Source organism: Lineus longissimus, chromosome 8, assembly GCF_910592395.1.
Source record: "Lineus longissimus chromosome 8, tnLinLong1.2, whole genome shotgun sequence".
NCBI classification, from domain to species: domain Eukaryota; kingdom Metazoa; phylum Nemertea; class Pilidiophora; order Heteronemertea; family Lineidae; genus Lineus; species Lineus longissimus.
In genome coordinates, this window is record NC_088315.1 from 508,840 (window position 1) to 526,347 (window position 17,508).

At 42.7% G+C, this 17,508-nt stretch overlaps 3 protein-coding genes across 3 annotated transcripts; 1 reads left to right on the plus strand and 2 right to left on the minus strand.

Annotated features, from left to right (window-relative positions):
• Positions 1-1,264: 1,264 nt before the first annotated feature.
• On the minus strand, positions 1,265-3,048 carry LOC135492210 (transmembrane protein 101-like). Its single transcript, XM_064778502.1, has 3 exons — positions 2,839-3,048; positions 2,364-2,544; positions 1,265-2,054 (listed from the first exon to the last, which is right to left on the minus strand). The coding sequence occupies exons 1-3, from the start codon at positions 2,949-2,951 to the stop codon at positions 1,590-1,592; spliced, it is 759 nt and encodes a 252-aa protein (XP_064634572.1). The 5' UTR covers positions 2,952-3,048; the 3' UTR covers positions 1,265-1,589.
• A 114-nt stretch (positions 3,049-3,162) lies between these two features.
• On the plus strand, positions 3,163-16,930 carry LOC135492208 (vacuolar protein sorting-associated protein 18 homolog). Its single transcript, XM_064778500.1, has 23 exons — positions 3,163-3,225; positions 3,949-4,060; positions 4,226-4,299; positions 4,539-4,648; positions 4,879-5,027; positions 5,210-5,374; positions 5,578-5,693; positions 5,972-6,060; positions 6,307-6,405; positions 6,566-6,792; positions 7,059-7,288; positions 7,560-7,848; positions 8,261-8,354; positions 8,721-8,800; positions 13,066-13,221; positions 13,529-13,669; positions 13,974-14,105; positions 14,268-14,349; positions 14,443-14,570; positions 14,871-14,992; positions 15,250-15,367; positions 15,741-15,931; positions 16,318-16,930. Exons 2-23 carry the CDS (start codon positions 3,977-3,979, stop codon positions 16,379-16,381), a joined length of 2,940 nt encoding a protein of 979 aa, XP_064634570.1. The 5' UTR covers positions 3,163-3,225; positions 3,949-3,976; the 3' UTR covers positions 16,382-16,930.
• On the minus strand, positions 8,807-11,841 carry LOC135492209 (uncharacterized). The gene is made up of 2 exons (XM_064778501.1): positions 9,793-11,841; positions 8,807-9,690 (listed from the first exon to the last, which is right to left on the minus strand). The coding sequence occupies exons 1-2, from the start codon at positions 11,795-11,797 to the stop codon at positions 8,930-8,932; spliced, it is 2,766 nt and encodes a 921-aa protein (XP_064634571.1). The 5' UTR covers positions 11,798-11,841; the 3' UTR covers positions 8,807-8,929.
• Positions 16,931-17,508: the final 578 nt, after the last annotated feature.

A 17,508-nucleotide genomic window follows, 5' to 3' on the forward strand; every position in this document is an offset into this window, starting at 1 on the left:
CTGAAATTTAGATAAATTTGATCAAGTTGTTCAGGAAAAATGAGACACAAATTTCCACACTCAGTCCAAAGACAAACCAGCACTGATTCAAAATGCACAGGGCAGTTAGAACTGGTTCTGCTGATTAAGTCATGTGACCCAAGCCTCCTTTTCATTAATGCAGTCTAATCCCTTGTCCATTGTCCCGGTGTCAAGCCTGTCATGCTACTGCTTCAATTCTGATTCAAAATGCACTGATTCAAAATGCACAGGGCAGTTAGAACTGGTTCTGCTAATTAAGTCATGTGACCCAAACCTCCTTTTCATTAATCCAGTCTAATCCCTTGTCCATTGTCCCGGTGTCAAGCCTGCCATGCTACTGCTTCAATTACGGTTCTCACAATACCTTTCTTTAACAGCTTTGATTAAGTATTATGGATGATTGGATTAGTTTGGTTTAAAAATAAAACTTCCAACTGGTTGTGACTTTGTCGTCAAATTGATGACAACAAAACATGTAAAGATATTGAGTGTAACAAGGACAATACGAATGTCACCTCCGGTAGGATACTTCTGTATGGGGACTAAAAGTACCTTCAGACACGTGTAACAACCAGCTGCTGCAGGTTCAACATGATGGCAGTATTCATTCTGGCTACAATAGCTGTTGTAGGATGAATCCCATACAATCTATAACACAGACCACGATATTGTCAAGTCTTTCCTCTGGAACCCTTCATGAGTAGCCAATGAACAGTCCTGTGCAATCGGAGACCATAGCCTCTGAAGTCAAGGTTACTATGCAAAAGTCCTTTCCTTTGAACACGGTCATCCCTAGCAGATATACAACATAGGGCCACGGCGCCCAGCTACGTTAAATTGAGCAACTTCAACGTGTCAATACCCACTTCTGATAACACTGCCCAAGGATTCTATTTTTGATTCCAAATCCTGGGGTCCTCTTTATTTTACATATGAATTGTGAACACCCAGGTCCCTGTGGAGATTTAGTTATAAGCAACCGGCAAGGACAGCTTCCTTGTATGAGGATGATATATAACCCAACCAAATCTTTCGAGAATTCCCCAATTTCTCAGTTTTCATTCACAACCAAGGACAACGGATTCCAGTCACAACCAAGGACAACGGATTCCAGTCACAACCAAGGACGAGAACCTTGTTGGGTGAAGTTTTGCACTTTTGTACTTGAAATAATCGTCCTTCCTCTGGGATGTCCAATCTTATCTTACATCAACAACAAGCAATTTAAAGAAAACAATAAATACTATTAGTTTATTTATATCAGAAATGACAGTTACATGCACAACATGCAGTTTGATTTTGATAGCATTTTTGTTCTAAAGCATGACAAATATCCAATCAGTTAAAGTGACATAGAATCTAGCTAAGGCAGTAGCACAATAACAATTGTAAAACATTCAATGCCTTCCAGTCTGAGCAGTAAAAGTTAACAATGATCTGTTAGCAACAAATATCAGCCGCAGAGAACGGTGAATGAAAGACAGCTACTTCACAAGGTTATCTCCTCACACCCATGACAGTTTGTCAAAAACATCATCTTAAAAATAACAATGAATTCTTTCTGAAAATTAATCAATCTTTTCTGGACTTGATCTACGTGAAGTGGCAATAATTCCTAAACCGCATATTACAGCCAAGTCATCTACAATCATCCTGATTTGATTCCAAAAGTCCACTCCCTTTATTTGCCAGTAGCCAGTATTGACATCCGTGAAGAGAATTAAGAATAACAAAGTGATGGCACAAATTGCGCTAACATCACGAATATATTTCCCCATGAAGAATGCTATACCACATCCCAGTAAAACAGCCGCGACAATGTATATTATGACTTCACCCCCGATCACGTGGTAGACGAACGCGTCATAGTCTTGTTCAAAGTTGATCAACATGTAAGTGATACAGACGAGATATATTCCTATGATTGTTTCACCAGCTCTACGGAGTTGTGTTGACTTTATCTTAAGATCGGCAAGATAGGCAAAGATGCAGTAGATTCCAGCTGTACCTCCTACTCTCACAACCATTCGCAGCTGAAAAAGGACAAATATAATTCAATTCATCATTCACAAGCGCAGCCCCTTGGAAATGACCCAACGGAGCACAAAGAGTTCTGAAACCCATATAGGAATCATTAAGATGTAGGGGAGTAACATATTCAATACAGGATGGAAGTTTTTAGTCCCAATCTCGCATTTCACATGAATGAATCTTTTTTTGCCATGTCTGTCTTCGGAATTCAGTGTTTGACTGACCAGACCCTGGGGCATCACAGGAGCTGGAAGTTGCATATCATCTGCTTATTCCAAGCCTTGTTCAAATGTCTTCATGTATACACGTACCTTTTGCCATTCCCTATATTTTATCCGGTCACTGGTGTATATTCCATATGCCATGTAAAACAGCTGTCCGCAGTAAACAAGGGTGGCATCTTTCCTACGGAGATTTGCTGAGAGGCAAACCCCAACAATGATGAAGACGACAATCTGGCCATAGATGATCTTTGGGTTCAGAAATGGATACCTGAAGTTTTTAAAAGAAGACAGCGACAAAATCTATAGACCCTTTTACACCAGGGGGAGGGAGTCAGGCCCAAACAAACCTAAGAATAGGCACAGCAAACAAAAGATCATGTGGTGTGAGACCATGCGGTCTTTTGCTCGCTACTTGTTGGCCTTCAGTGTGGACATGCAGTAGCCGCTTTACCCAGTAGGCAGTATAGCCTTGGCCTACATACCATTTACCCATTACATCACAGGGGGCATTTACTACATTCAATTCAGGGACTTTCATGCAACTTGCAAGGCATATACTTACGACTCTCTCTGTGACCTTTCTGCCAGGAGCATGAGAAAAGTGAGAGCATTTACGAATGGAAATCGGACGAAAAGAAAGAGCAAAACTTTTCTAAACGTAGCCAAAGAAGCCATTTTGAAAATTATGTTGCAAAAGAGCACTCTTTAAACTTTAAACCACTTTTGACACATATTCACGTAATTCATGCCATTAAATTATTTTCAAAATTAATCAAATTATATAATCTTATAAGAAAATATCTTATATTTGGAATTATTTAGCTATTAATCGTGAAAATTAAGACAAATGAGCTATTTGCAACACAAATTCCAAAATGGAGGCGTAGGCTAAAAAAGTCAGGAAGTGACACAAATTTTATCATAATTTCCTCATCAGTGCAGTTCCCTAGTAAGCGCGCCGCGCCTTTAGGGTGGGGGGGGGGGGGGACCCCCAAACCCCCGGGTTGGGAACCTGCTATAGTTCCTTCCGCCAATTTTTTGTTTTGATAGATAGACAGTTTTCTCTGTGTAGGCCTATCTCTTTAGCAGTAACTCAACTCCATCATCATAATAGCCGGCAAAGAAATGGAAAATGTCCCCCCCCGAAAGGTGTCCGAACTATCGTAGTCTGGCACTCTGGCAGATTCTAATGTAAAGTGCAAGCTCTATTGAACTCGCGCAACTGTCGACATGGAGAGCCCCCCCCCCCCCCACCCCCGTCCTTCTGACATGTTTTAGCCTGTGCATTGGGGGGAAGGCCCCTCAAACCCCCTAGTGGCCTCTCAATAAGGCCTAGTTGCTGAATGTATCTGTGCCTTGGTTGTTGTAAGGTTCACCGTAAAAGACACCAGAGAATGGCTCGAGAGGCATTGGCTGGCGTTCTTGACTGACTGTGATTGACTGATTGTGAAGATCTATTGTAAAGATGGTTTGTTGGTCCGACCCTAGCTGGTACCGGCGTATCTGGAAAATGGCCTATCGCAGCTTTCCACTCACTAACTAGTCGGTGTCTGTAGGGTGAAGAGATTGCCTGAAGTAACCATCTACATGCCAAGACATGATCATGATGATGGACTGACAGCATACCTCCATATCAAGAGCCTTTCTGAATTATTACTTGTGTTCCTTTCAGATTATTCTGCCGACAAAAGACTTCCAAAATGGCTTCTATGTTGGAGCAGTATGAGCAGTCAAGAACTAGGACTGCCAATGTTGGCCAGCAGAGATCGGCCATGCCTGAACCAGTATGTATTTATACCTTATATACAAACAAGTAAGGAAGAGAAATAACAGAACTCTTTGGCAAATTGTAGAAAAGATGGCTTGATGTTCATGCAGTTTGCTCAATTATTGACATGTTCTTTCCTCATTGCAGTTTGCTAGCTAGTCACAAATTCATATTTTTTCAGGTCACCTCTGGCTTCATCAATGCCAGAATGGAGGATGAGACACCAATATTCAACAAGCAGAGAATCAACTTCAGGTATGCACAATGCAATCTGAGACCCTTGTGTTACCTTGTCCAGTTATTCCCAAACCTTGTTAAGTTATTTAAACAACCAGTTCACAGATTTGTACTAACCACCAAAATCCCTATTTTGTTTCTTTGAAATGGTAGGTGTTTTGACATTCAGTGAGCTGTATAACATTTTGTGTTGACACTATCATGACTAAATTATGAAAGTATCCACCTGGTCTAATGAACACGTCCTCTTATTGCAGGCCACCTGAGCCTATCAGCCATCTCGTAGTCTGTAACAGTTATCTTGTGATGGCTATGACAAGCAACACACTGCTACGCATTGATCTCGAACACCCGGAAGCACCCGATGGTAAGAGTCATTCCACGTCTTTCTGAGACGCTAACTCAGTTTCTGTAGCATGCCAGTGTGTCTTTGTTCGAATCAGATTGCTGCTGGTCGAAAGAAGTGAATTGATGCACAAAATAGAAAACAAGGCAATGCTGAAAGAAGAAGAGTTATCAGTACACATTGCACTGATGGCCTGATAGTGTTGTGAAAAGACTGTCACTCAGACTCCCTGACTTTCATTTCCTTTGCAGAGGTGGAAGTCCTGAAGGGGAGCGAGGATAAGATCCATCGGATATTCTTGGATCCTACTGGACGCCATCTCTTGATCAGTATGGAAAGTGGGGAGAACTATTTCCTTCACAGGAATACCAGGAAAGCCAAACAGCTCACCAAGCTAAAGGTAAACTTCTTATCAGAGTGGAACCCCGGTCGATGACCACCCCGTCCAAATATTTTTTGGCAAAAGTTCCAGGTGGATGCATCATCTGTCAACTTGGTCAAGGCTCTTTTCTTATGACTATAAGCAAAGGGTCTGAGGTTTTCTGCTGTTGTTACTTACTATGAGTGTTTTACTCTTCACAGGGCCATGTGATTGATTCTGTTGGGTGGAACAGACATAACCAGAGTGACTCGACAACCAGTGAAATCTTACTTGGGACAAGCAGAGGCCTGATCTTTGAGACGGAGATCCAAGCTGGCGACGACAGTCGGTTCTTCCAAGGTAGTTTGGACCAGTATTGGAAACAGGTGAGCAGACCAGAATCCATGACGTGTGAATGGTAAAATTATATCAGCCGATGGTGTTGTCAAGTTGTGCATAATATTATGAATAGTGCGGTAGTCATATCTTCAGTGGCCACTCAACCATTTAAAGTTTCGACATGTATGATAGGCCAAACAAACTTTTGTCACTGACACATTCAACTAGCTCATTTCCATTTTCATTTTAGCTTTACAACCTTGGGACAAAGGACAAACCCACCCCTGTCACTGGCCTTGAGTTTGACAAGATGACACTGAAATCCATGAATGAGAAGAAGTATTTCATCATGGCCACCACACCAAGGTAGGCTAAGTGAAATCTGCAGCAATGAGCAAAGTATTTCTCAATCTAATCTGTACTCGTGCTACAAGAGCTAATGCGTCATTTCTTTCTCAAACATGTTGTTGTACCATCACCTCATGGGTTCACCTGGAAAGTTGGTGCCAGAAGATATTGTCAACTACTCAATGTAGAAACTGTAGTTGGTCTCATGGGAGTCAAGAGTCTTCGGGCACAGATCAAATATCTCATTTCAGATTGAGCCCTTGGATGAATATGACAAAATTCTCTTCTTATTTCAGGAGGATGTATCAGTTCATAGGAACCATATCTGCATCAACTGAACCACCAATATTTCAAAAGATATTCCAACCATATGAAGATCAACTAGGTAAGTATGACTGTTTGTACAAACGTCCTTGCTATCAGATGCTGAGGTTGGAATCGTTGATTGCTCTCCCATGTCCCGGGAGCGTGGTGGCTCAGTAGAAGAGTCCTCGGCTTGTAATCAGCAGGTCATAGGTTCAAGGCCCAGCCAGTGCCATTTATACACTCTCAACTGGCCTGAATTGGCCAAGTGTTGCACAATTTGCCCCTCCCCTCTCCTTGATACTATTAGGTGTCTTGTTTATTTCAGAGAGGTTCCTTGATCTACCAGACAGCCTCGAGAGAAGTGAGTTGTATTTCTACCACACAAAGTTCAGAGAATCCCCGTCAAGTTTTGCGTGGATGGCAGGTAAGTTCTTCACGAGTGTTTAGAGTCTCATTGAGATCCAGGCCCAGTGATATGTCGGTGTTAGGAGTCGAACCCATGACATGATGATGTTTAACTTTTGAGTTTGACCCATAAGGTCACATTGCAAGTGGCTAAATGATGTTGCTGTTGTGTGCTTCAGGCCCTGGTGTGTACTATGGAGGAATTGATGTCTCCGGGAATGCTGGACAAGACACAGTCACAACCAACTGTAAGCTCATCGCGTACCAGAGAGATGAGGGAGAGAAGCAAGCAGTGCCTCTGTCGATTGTCCTCACTGAGTTCCATCTCCTTGTGCTCTTCCCTGATCGCCTGAAAGCCATGTGCGTCCTGAATGAGCAGGTCATCTTTGATGACGCCATGACTGATGTAAGTAATCTTAGCTTTCAACATCTCGACCTTTGTAAATGAGAACCAATCTTTAGGCCATCTTTCTTCTCCATTATTTGATGGTAATTGGTTGTAACACTGTAGTTTCTACATGTAGCAAGCCTTCATTACACATGTTGTGGGCCTAGTCACTCAGTGACTGTTGTGTCTTCTTGGTAAAGAATACGATCTGCGGGAATCTGGCAGCAGTTTGTTGAGAGGGTCAGCCCTCGGACTACTTTACCAATAACCTTCTTGATTGGCAGAGGTTTGGTTGTCTTCGTGGTATGTGCAAAGACCCACTCCGTGGAAGCATCTGGGCATTCACAGACCAGGCCGTCTTCAAATACAAATTGACGAGGGAGTCGAGAGATGTGTGGCAGATCTACCTGGATAAAGGTGACTTTGCTCTCGCCAGACAATACTGCAAAGACAATCCCGCTCATGTTGACAAAGTGACTGTGAAGGAAGCCGAGCATCTCTTCAAGACGAAGAAGTAAGTAACGGTAGATTCATGTTTCTGATTTGGGTCTTTAATGGTAGAGTAGCTTGCTGGAGTTGTAGCAGAACACATCAGACAAGTTGCTGGGTTGTGGCTTTGTTTCCAACAGTTCAGCTGATCACACTCTCCTGGTAGGAGAACTCGAGGCAGGAGGTCCTCCCATGAAAACGTGGTTTAATACTATCATCAGACGCTTTCATGGATCACACAACTGGTCACACGTCACTGCACCTTCAATCTCATTTTCATGACACTTCATTGTCAGGTTTGAAGAGAGTGCCAACCTGTACGCACAGACACACAACTCCTTTGAAGAAGTGGCGCTGAAGTTCATACAAGTCGAGGAGAAAAATGCACTGAAAACATTCCTCATGAAGAAGCTGTCATCATTGAGTGTCCAGGATAAGACTCAGATCACCATGATCGTGACGTGGCTGATTGAGATCTGGTTGAACCAACTGGGAGAACTACGTGAGCAGGGTCAGGAGATGAGTGATACTTACGATGGAGTCCAGGATGAATTTAGGATGTTTTTGGCCAGGAACCGAGTCAAGGTATCGCCACAGTTTTTACTCAAAATACTGCTTTATTTTTCTACAAAACATCATGTGATATATGATTGTACAATGTAAATCTTTACTCAACACATATAATTCTTAGTTGTTGACAACTCCAAAAGGTATCAATGAATGGTGAATACGTTAAGCCTCTTCTTGAGCATAGCAACCCTCGGTGACAAAAGTTACGAGCCCTTATATGATAGATCAATACCTTGCTTTTGGTCCATAGTTGTCTTGCCAAGATCGTTCAGGTAGACTTCAAATGATGTCTCCAACCTTCGGCTGGTACCCCAGGTGTGTTTCTGGCGTTCCAGTCTACCCCAGTGGACTTGATGAGACAAGCAGGGACGGCCAGCTCGCTATTGATACCCTAAATAAACATCTAGATTTGCTGTCTGACTTTCAGGAGTGCTTGATGTACAACCGGAACACAGTCTATGATTTGATAGCGAGCCATGGTGATATTGATGACATGGTCTACTTTGCAGTTCTAATGCAAGGTCAGTATATCACATGATTGATTTCTAGTTCAACTTGTGATAGATTTATCCCAAAATCAATCGTATATTGGAGATCTGATGAAGCTGTTATGACAGTATATCACATGGTTCCACTTTACTCAGCTCCTCACCCAATGCAACACAGTTACCGTCTGAACCCAAATAGAAAAATACTGGCGCAAATATTGTGGTTTCCATCCAGCACATGTTTGGTTTCATTTGCTGGATTCTGTAGTAACTATGCTACCGGCAATATTAATCAAAAATGGTTTGAGATTTTAACCTAAAGGTGTAAGACAAAGTCAAATATGGCTGTTTCTCAATCAGCATCTTGGTGATTTGGTCATGCTCATGTTTATATTTCAGACTATGAGCGTGTGATTGAACATCATCTGCAGCATGATAATTACACAGAAGCTCTCAAGATTCTTACAGAACAATGCAAGGTGAGTCTGAATGGAAACCAAGTGACATCATAGTCATCTTATGCGAGGATTGGTCATGAGACTAGCACATTTCACAGGACCAGTCAGCAGCTATATTTGACAACAGCCTGCTTGTATTAGTCCCTGAGATCAGGCTATTTCATAAGACCAGTAAACCGCACTGCTTGGGGGTCCTGCTGTTCTCTCTGACCCCTCTGTGACATACCCTTGATCAGCCTTACAGTCTCTCTGGTACAAGGCCCTCACAAACCTCTTCATGATCCGTGCCACTCGGGTAATCTTTGGGACAAGACCCATCTTCAATCCAGCTAGCACATTCACTGTGGGCTGGAAGTATTCAGGAATGCATCCCCTTGTCATGCCTTCATCTAGGTCATCATAAACCTTACAGACCATCTCCCCAACACTCTGATTAGCTTTGCGGAAATCTTCCACATTCCTGAAGAATATCATCTTTAGGAGATAGCTTGTGATATATCGATCTACACTCTTCGGTACTGAACCCTCATCGGTGACCATGATGCGACACACATCTGGATTCCTCAAACACTTGGCTGTGGAGTAAACCCGTCTTACTCTTGGCTCAAGTTTCTGCATATGCTCTGTCTCTATGTGTGAGACTGAAATGCGCCATAATGTTTCCAGTTCTTCATCACTGCACTGTTGCCCAATTTGAGATGTCGGGTTTGGTGGTTTGGGAACGAGAAGGTATCCTTTGCTATGCAGTGTCTGACTGTTCATCAACCATGTCTCCCTGATGGCCTCTCTTGGCCAGCCGTCAATAGGCAGACAGGGTACAGCATCTACAGAAATGACAAGTTTGCTGTTCTCACTGGTATACCATGCTAACTCTGTTGATGAACAGGCCTTTCTCTCATCATTTTCAATCACTGAAATCGAACGGCGAAATCTCTTGATATCATTGAAAAGGTGTGGGTTACAATAACTTTGACGATTCATTTCATAAAAAAAGACGGTGTGAAAACTCTTACTTCCATTTTTGAATAGCTCTCTCCTTTCAATCCTGGTGTTAGTTTCATCATATTTGCAGTGAACATATCCTTTTATCTCAGAGTTTATGATGTTGGGTATTTCCGACCTCGGCAGATTCAGCTTGAACAGATAATCCATTTCTGTTGGTAATCCAACTTTCGTCCCCTCAGCTGAACTTCCGGTTTGGCTGACCTTAGCTCCTAAAAACATCTTTCCATAGTTCTTGAGCACCCAGTCTAGGAATTTCTCCACAGCCTCGCTCATGTCTTTAATGTCTAGTTCTGGTATATCAAGCACACTTCCAATCCCAGGAGTGCGTATGAGTGTATCCATGCTCTGACAAAGGACCCTGGGTCGAGCATCATTTGGAACCTTTTCTAATATGACTTGGCCTGGTTCTCTCGCAATGGCTTCATGGAGAACACTGTAGTCTAGTTTCTGGGCCAGAGGTAAAGATGCCAGGGGGTCTCCTAAAAGACATCCCGGTTGATGAGTGACAATCAGCAGGCGAATCATGTCTGTGTAGCCAAGATCAGCAGCTGTTTCTATATTGAGTCTGAGAATGTCCCCATCATCACTCCGCACTGCATCTACTCCCTTAAAAGCCACTGTGTGACAGTCTTGTATCAGGTTGTTGTCTGGTTGTCTGTGGTGTATGGACTTTTGGATATACGTCTGGAGAGCATTGATATCAACTTGGTCCTCTCCTCTTCTCTGTATCAGATATTCAACAACGTCTATTTTCCCATAGTAAATACTGGTGTTTAATGGAAGTTCAAGTGAAATAACATTGTTCAATGGGTTAGGCCTTGTTTCTGTAAGCTGTATCTGGTTTTGTGATGCATCAAGTAAGACATTTAACACTTCCGGCCGCTTGACCTCTGGCATGTCTTGTGCTGTAAGAGCATCTTGTATAGGAGTTATATTCCGCAAATATCCTGTATTTATGTCAGCACCGAGATTAACAAGACATTTCACCATTTCTAAGTTCCCTCGTGAAATGGCTATGAACAGGCATGTTACCTCATTCTTGCCAGCATTCACATCGGCTCCATGCTTCGCTAAACAACGCAGCATGTCTATGTTACCCTGTTCAACAGCAACATGCGTTGCCCTAATCATATCAATACATTTGCTGTTTGGATCTGCCCCTTGGTTTACAAGATACTTTACTAAATTTGGTCTTCCCTCATAGACCGCCTGCTGGACAGGTTGACAGTCTCTATCCTCCCATAAATCTATGTTGTATTCCTTAAACCCGACTAGTGTCTCAACCATAGCTTGATCATCTTGTCTGACGGCAAGGTGGAGAAGTGTAGTGCTATTAAACATTTCGTTCACTCTGCCTCCTGCTTCAGTTAACAGTTGCACCATTTCTAACATACGATCAGGATCCATTATTTTCATCATTGTTGTTTGGTAAACTGTTGATCTGATGATTACTTTTCCCAAGAACCATGATCCTAATTCTACTAAGTGTTTCACCATCTTGGTATCACGCCTTCTTACAGCCTCATAGATAACTTTGACTTTGTTAATCCTGACATTGACATCTGCCCCATGTTCCAGAATCAAGCGGATGTATCTAATGTCTGTTTCATTGTCTTTGATGGCATGTAAAAGATTTGTGTTGTGATCATAGTAATCCCTGTTAATAACTGAACCGTTGCTGACCAAGTATGTCACCATCTCCGTACATCCTTTCTGCACTGCCTCCTGTAGGGCTGAAGTGGTCATGTATGGAGTGTTGATGTCTGCCCCTCGTTTACATAACCACTCAAGAGTCTTATAATCCTTATTGGTCAGTGCAAGTGTAGTTAATTGGCAGCAGGTTGAGACAGCATCAATGGTTTTACAATGCTTGGCTAAAAGTGCCACTATTTTTGTTTGATTTTGTGCTACAGCTTGGGTTATAATGGATTGTGTGGTTGCACTGGCATTTATGTTGATGCCGAATTCTACCAGAGCTTCACAGAGATGTAAGTTGACAGGTGTAGAAAGCATGGCCTGACAGAGAAGCCCCACACCTTTATGAACAACTGTATCCACCTTTGCACCACTTTCAATGAGAATCTTAACAATGTCATACTGTCCCAAACTAATGGCAGTACTCAAAGCTCTACTTATGTCAAAGGTACAGTTCTTATCTGCTCCACGCTTTATCAAGTACTCCACGACCCTCATCTGTTCTTGTTCAACGGCTTGATTAAGACAAGTCCATCCAGTCTTTTGACAAACTTCCAGGTCAACCCCTCTCAACTTCCCCAAGAATGACACAGCCTGTGGAATGCACTCTAAAACAGCTCGATGCAACAATGTAGTTCCTTCGTTGAATTTTGCATCAATATCTGCTCCATGTTCACACAAGTAATTTACAATTTTCATTTTCCAACTTTCTACCGTTTGATTTAGACAGCGTTCTTTGATATTTGGAATAATCCGTATCCAAGTTCTAAGTTTCAGTCCTATCTGAGTCAGAATGCCCTGCTGAATATTTAAAATGTTCTGAGTTGCCTCCTTTGACAAGACGTAGTGAATTGGTGTCCTCTTGTTACTGTCCCTGGCATTCACGTTCGCCCCCAGGCCTACCAGAGTCTCAATCATTCTCTTCTGTCCCTTTCCTGCAGCAATATGAAGAACAGTCCGTCCTTGACTGTCTTGCCAATTGACATCTGACGCTTCCAGTATCATCTGTTGAACACGACCACAGTCCCCACTTTCAACTGCTTTGGAAAGAGTTACAAAGCCTGCCATACTCATTTTTGAAGAGGAAACGCTATCAACGTGTTGCATGTTACACACTAGGTTTATGGGCTCTGTCCGACATTTTGCGTGTGTATACTTCGGTGTTCGAAACAAGCATGTGATTCTCACACTCCTGTCTTGATATAATGTATGTACATTTGTAGGCCATTTCATTATCTTCAATTGATGGTCAATGATAAAAACCAATCAAGGGCAACTGTGTTTAATGCCTGTGAGCAGATAAATACGAGAGGTTCTGTTAAGTCTATTGTCACACTCTTATAGAACTCTAACCAGCTTGTCGCCCTAGGCATAATTTTATCAACTGATCAATCAATTATTAAACAGTTGATATTCCTATTGGAGAGGTTCGACCATTCTCTATATGCTTTATATAGGAGTGGAAGAGAGGATCTTGATTATTTTGGAATTCAGGAAGTCCACTCTTTCAACTTGGCCCTGGGCACTAGCCATCTTGTACTATGACTTGCCATGACTGTTATCTGACCAGTTAGTTGCTTTTGTAGGAAAACCAACGTCTCATCTACCGGTACGCTCCCCTGTTGATGCAGAATGTCCCTAAAGAAACAGTGACTGCCTGTATCCAGTTGGGCCGGAAACTGGACCCTAAACAACTCATTCCAGCTCTAGTCCAGTATGACCACAAGAAATATAGGACTCAGGTACGAAGATATTTAGTTGAAGCTGTATTAGCTAATAATAATCAGCTTTCTTGTACTCTTTATAAGTCATTCTTTTTGTAAAAATAAAGTCGAACAACATCTCTTTTGCATGTCCAAATCTCCAACACAGGGGCTTGATGACAACTTACATCATTGAATCATCATCAAGAGGTGGAATCCTAGAGCGTAGGTAGAGTGACGTCTTGAAGAGAATGGTCAGGCCGCTGGGGCAAGTCCGTCCATTTTAAAGTACGGAGCTGAGTCCCATTTCGCCACAGTTGTTACAGTGATAGTCCTTCTCTTTCAGGGCAATGAGACAATTCGTTACTTGGAGTTCTGCGTGGAGACTCTGAAAAACTCTGATGTGGCTATCCACAACTATCTGCTCTCACAATATGCCAAGCTCCAGCCAGAGAGGTTGATGACCTATCTTCACATACAAGGAGAGGTGGGTCTTTTTCTGTGGCAGAGCACCCGACCCTGCTTCGACATTGTCTTACTAATACGAATATGTTGGTCTTCACAATGCCAGCTGGCAACAGCCAAATTGCAAATGTCTTCAGTGTTTTATGCATTTGTTGTTTCCAAATGTTTTCGGGACTTGGTCAACTTATTTTCACTCTTATGTACAGTGTCAGTCTTAGAGCCATCTTTTTCAAAAGTTGTTTGCTGTCTGGACCCATCTTAATGGCATGTCATCAATTTGTGTGAACTTACTTAATGCCTAATTTTCATTTTCTTTGTCCGTTCAGGATCCTGAGAGTGTCTTCTATGACTTGAAGTATGCGCTGCGACTCTGTTCAGAACACGACCTGAAGCGAGCGTGTGTGAAAATCTATACAACCATGGGGCTCTATGAGGAAGCCGTCGACCTGGCCTTGAAGGTAGGAGTAGATAAATAACCTGTCATCTTTATGTTTATTTAGTGGATTGAACTACTAGGGAACAGAGCCCCTTGAGAGAAGTGAAGGGTGCCAGTTGCCCCGGCCACAGTGGTCGACTGAGTGACTGTGACAAGAGGAAATTAGTTTTCTTTTCCTTTCCAGGTTGATGTTGATCTTGCCAAAGAGAACGCGAACAAACCGTCAGATGATGAAGAATTGAGGAAGAAGCTTTGGTTGAGAATAGGTGAGTAGGATACGACAAGATGTGAGTTACATCTCTAATTGGTATTCTCCTCCTCGATAACTGGCTAAATATGATTTTGTGTGTTGATTGCAGCACGACATGTTGTTGAAGAAGAAGAGGACATCAGGCGTGCCATGGAGTTCTTGAACGAGTGTGACTTGCTCAAGATTGAAGACATCCTTCCCTTCTTCCCAGACTTCGTCACCATAGACCACTTTAAGGTATTGAAAATATGCTGCCCATTGACCTGATTAGATGTCTTCTTATAAATGGGTCAGAACAGCAAGTGTTGCCTTACTCGAGGACAATGCTCTGCAGTCTCACTCCAATTCTCAGTTCATCGAAGCCTAAGCCTCATATTGATGTGATTCTCCACCACTGCACAACTTGTATTGAATGGAAATGAGTATTTCTGGACAATCTTGTCTCCTTGCTGGAGAAGTTGTCCTGTTCAAAGGTGTCTCAAAACACAGAGTTTCCACTGTAAAAGTTCTATATGATAGATGAGTGTTGATTTGTAGGATGCCATCTGTACTTCACTAGAACAGTATAACAAACATATTGAGAGACTGAAGGAGGAAATGGATGAAGCCACAGAGAGTGCTAGAGAGATTCGATCAGAGATTCAGACATTCAGAAACAAGTAAGTCAGAAAAATCAGATGTCTTCATATCAGATTGATTGAATGTACATTATACTACACGTATAAATGAGGCAGTCTTCTGTAGAAGTACAAGCCCTCTTGATCACCAACTTGACCTTCATTTCATTGGAGCCACCACACGGCAGTGTGTCCTCTGAGTTGGCAGTCATTGATCAGTTGTTGATACACATGACACAATCCTGACATATCAGAAATCATAGCGTTCAGAAACTTCTCTAATTTCATCCTCGTTTCAGATATGCATTTATCAAAGCCCAGGACAAGTGTGCAGCATGCAGCTTCCCCCTGCTCACGAGGAACTTCTATGTATTCCCATGTATGCATCGCTTCCATACAGACTGTCTTGTGTCAGAGGTGAGTTTCTTAGAGCCAATCTGCTATCAAAGAGGATGTTTATCATTACAATGTACATTGGGTCGGCGTCATATTGAAGACATCTACGTCTGGCCAGATGTCATATCGCTAGATGGCAATCTATCAATACCAAACTGGTGGACAAACCCTGTTCTCTGCCCGTTTTCTTGGCTTTGTTGACTGGTCTGACTCCTAATAGTTGGGTGCACAGAATTTCATCAGCTTATCACGTAACAGTCAAACGTGTTTTGCACTCTATGAGAGTGAAGCGTCTTCATTTTTCTATTGGTCTTGTTTTCATAATAGCAGGATTCTCTGTTCTGAGTGTGATTCCCACCATTCCCTCAGATCCATTGCTAATGCCATCTTGCAGGTCTTACCCCACCTTTTGCCAACATCAAGAAGGCGTGTCGAGGAGCTCCAGAGAAAGATCGCCTCGCGGGATGATGGGCAGGCGTCCGCCCGTGACAATACCACTGATATGAGGAGGGACTTGGCTCCTAAAGAGGAACTCGATGAGATCGTGGCTGCCGAGTGTATACTCTGTGGGGACTATATGATTCGGTGGGTATCAATAACAGTACGATTTAGTTTGGTCAGAGATTTAGGCCTTTTGCTGTTTCATGTAAAGTGAAGCACTAATCATTATTGTAGACATCAAGACCATTACCATAGCATGGAATGAAGCAGAGACCGAACATTAAAAACAGAAGTTTTCATCATGCTGTCTACTTCCAAACCTGTGGTTCGTACTTAAAGCTACAGCCAGCCCTTCCTGCCTGTCATGTGCCTCTGGAGGAGGATTCAATGCCTGTCGTGTGCCTCTGGTGGAGGATTCAATGCCTGTCGTGTGCCTCTGGTGGAGGATTCAATGCCTGTCGTGTGCCTCTGGTGGATGATTCAATGCCTGTGCTACACAGTATTCTATTTTACACATAATTCTCTTTCAGGTGTATTGACAAACCATTCATTGAGTCGGAGGAATTGGAATCAGTGATGCAGAGCTGGTTATAGATCATTATCACCATGTAACTACAGATGTGATGACATTGTCTCTTTGTCTTCAACATGTGGAAATGGATGTAATGACGTTTTCGTCTTCATGATGTGACAATACATATGATAACATGGTGTCTTTGTCTTCATGATGTGGAAATGGATGTGAAAACATTGTATGTGACCACGTTGTCCCTTCATGATGTGACAGTAGATGGGTCTTTGTCTCCATGATGTGACAACATTGTCCCGTGACGTCATCAATGCTGGGAAGGATAAGAGCAAGCAAGTCTCATAACCCGCTCAGTAATTTCTTGTTTCATTACAACTGGACTGCTTAGATTCATAAAGGAGCAGGCTATGAAACTATTGGGCAGTTGTTTGTACAAATTTCCATCATGTATTCGGTGCTAACATTTTGGGAATGTGTTTGATTAGGGAACATTTAATTGTTCTGTCCTGATATGTGTAAAGAATGCTGTACCTCCCTAATCATCATAACGTAACAGTCTTGTCTGCTTTAAAGTCCACATTGTCCCAAAGACATGTTCTTCATTGGAATAAAGGTACTTCATGATTACGAGGTGTGACTGTCCTGTCTGTATGATTGAGACCAGTTGTGACTGTCCTGTTTGTATGCGACCAATTGAAAAATGGTTGTGATTGTCTTGTCAAGATGACAACCATTTTCAAATGGTCTGTCACAGCCACTGTTCAGTCTGTCTCCTCTCTTGCATCGTGTTGAGAATGGTGGCCCAGTCTGGTTCAGTCTGGTCTGGTTGTGACGGCCTAATCTTCCTCGCCGTGTCGTTATACTGGACCCCAGGCCCAATCATTAGGCTCTCACATCTCCCTCACCATCTCACTTCCATAGGTTGAGTAGCCACGCCCGAAACATGGTGCTGAGTTGCCAAGCCCCACTCAGTCTGTGATGGCGACTGTCAAATCTTTCTCACCATGTTTGCAACATACTCTGAGTAGCCAGGCCTGATTCGGTCTGGTTGTGACTGTCTTCTCTCTCTCACCATGCGGACAATATGGAGGAGCAGCCAGGCCTGATTCGGTCTGGTTGTGACTGTCTTCTCTCTCTCACCATGCGGACAATACGGAGGAGCAGCCAGGCCTGATTCGGTCTGGTTGTGACT

Bases quoted from the DNA above. Each gene is read 5' to 3' on its own strand.
- LOC135492208 (XM_064778500.1), top strand. From the start codon at position 3,977: ATGGCTTCTATGTTGGAGCAGTATGAGCAGTCAAGAACTAGGACTGCC. The intron at 8,355-8,720 runs GTCAGTATATCA...TTTATATTTCAG, and splicing joins CTTTGCAGTTCTAATGCAAG to ACTATGAGCGTGTGATTGAA. The intron at 13,670-13,973 runs GTGGGTCTTTTT...TTGTCCGTTCAG, and splicing joins ATCTTCACATACAAGGAGAG to GATCCTGAGAGTGTCTTCTA.
- LOC135492210 (XM_064778502.1), bottom strand. From the start codon at position 2,951: ATGGCTTCTTTGGCTACGTTTAGAAAAGTTTTGCTCTTTCTTTTCGTC. The intron at 2,545-2,838 runs GTAAGTATATGC...TAAAAACTTCAG, and splicing joins GAAAGGTCACAGAGAGAGTC to GTATCCATTTCTGAACCCAA. The intron at 2,055-2,363 runs GTACGTGTATAC...GTCCTTTTTCAG, and splicing joins AATATAGGGAATGGCAAAAG to CTGCGAATGGTTGTGAGAGT.
- LOC135492209 (XM_064778501.1), bottom strand. From the start codon at position 11,797: ATGCTTTCTACACCTGTCAACTTACATCTCTGTGAAGCTCTGGTAGAA. The intron at 9,691-9,792 runs GTAAGAGTTTTC...GTTCGATTTCAG, and splicing joins AGAGCTATTCAAAAATGGAA to TGATTGAAAATGATGAGAGA.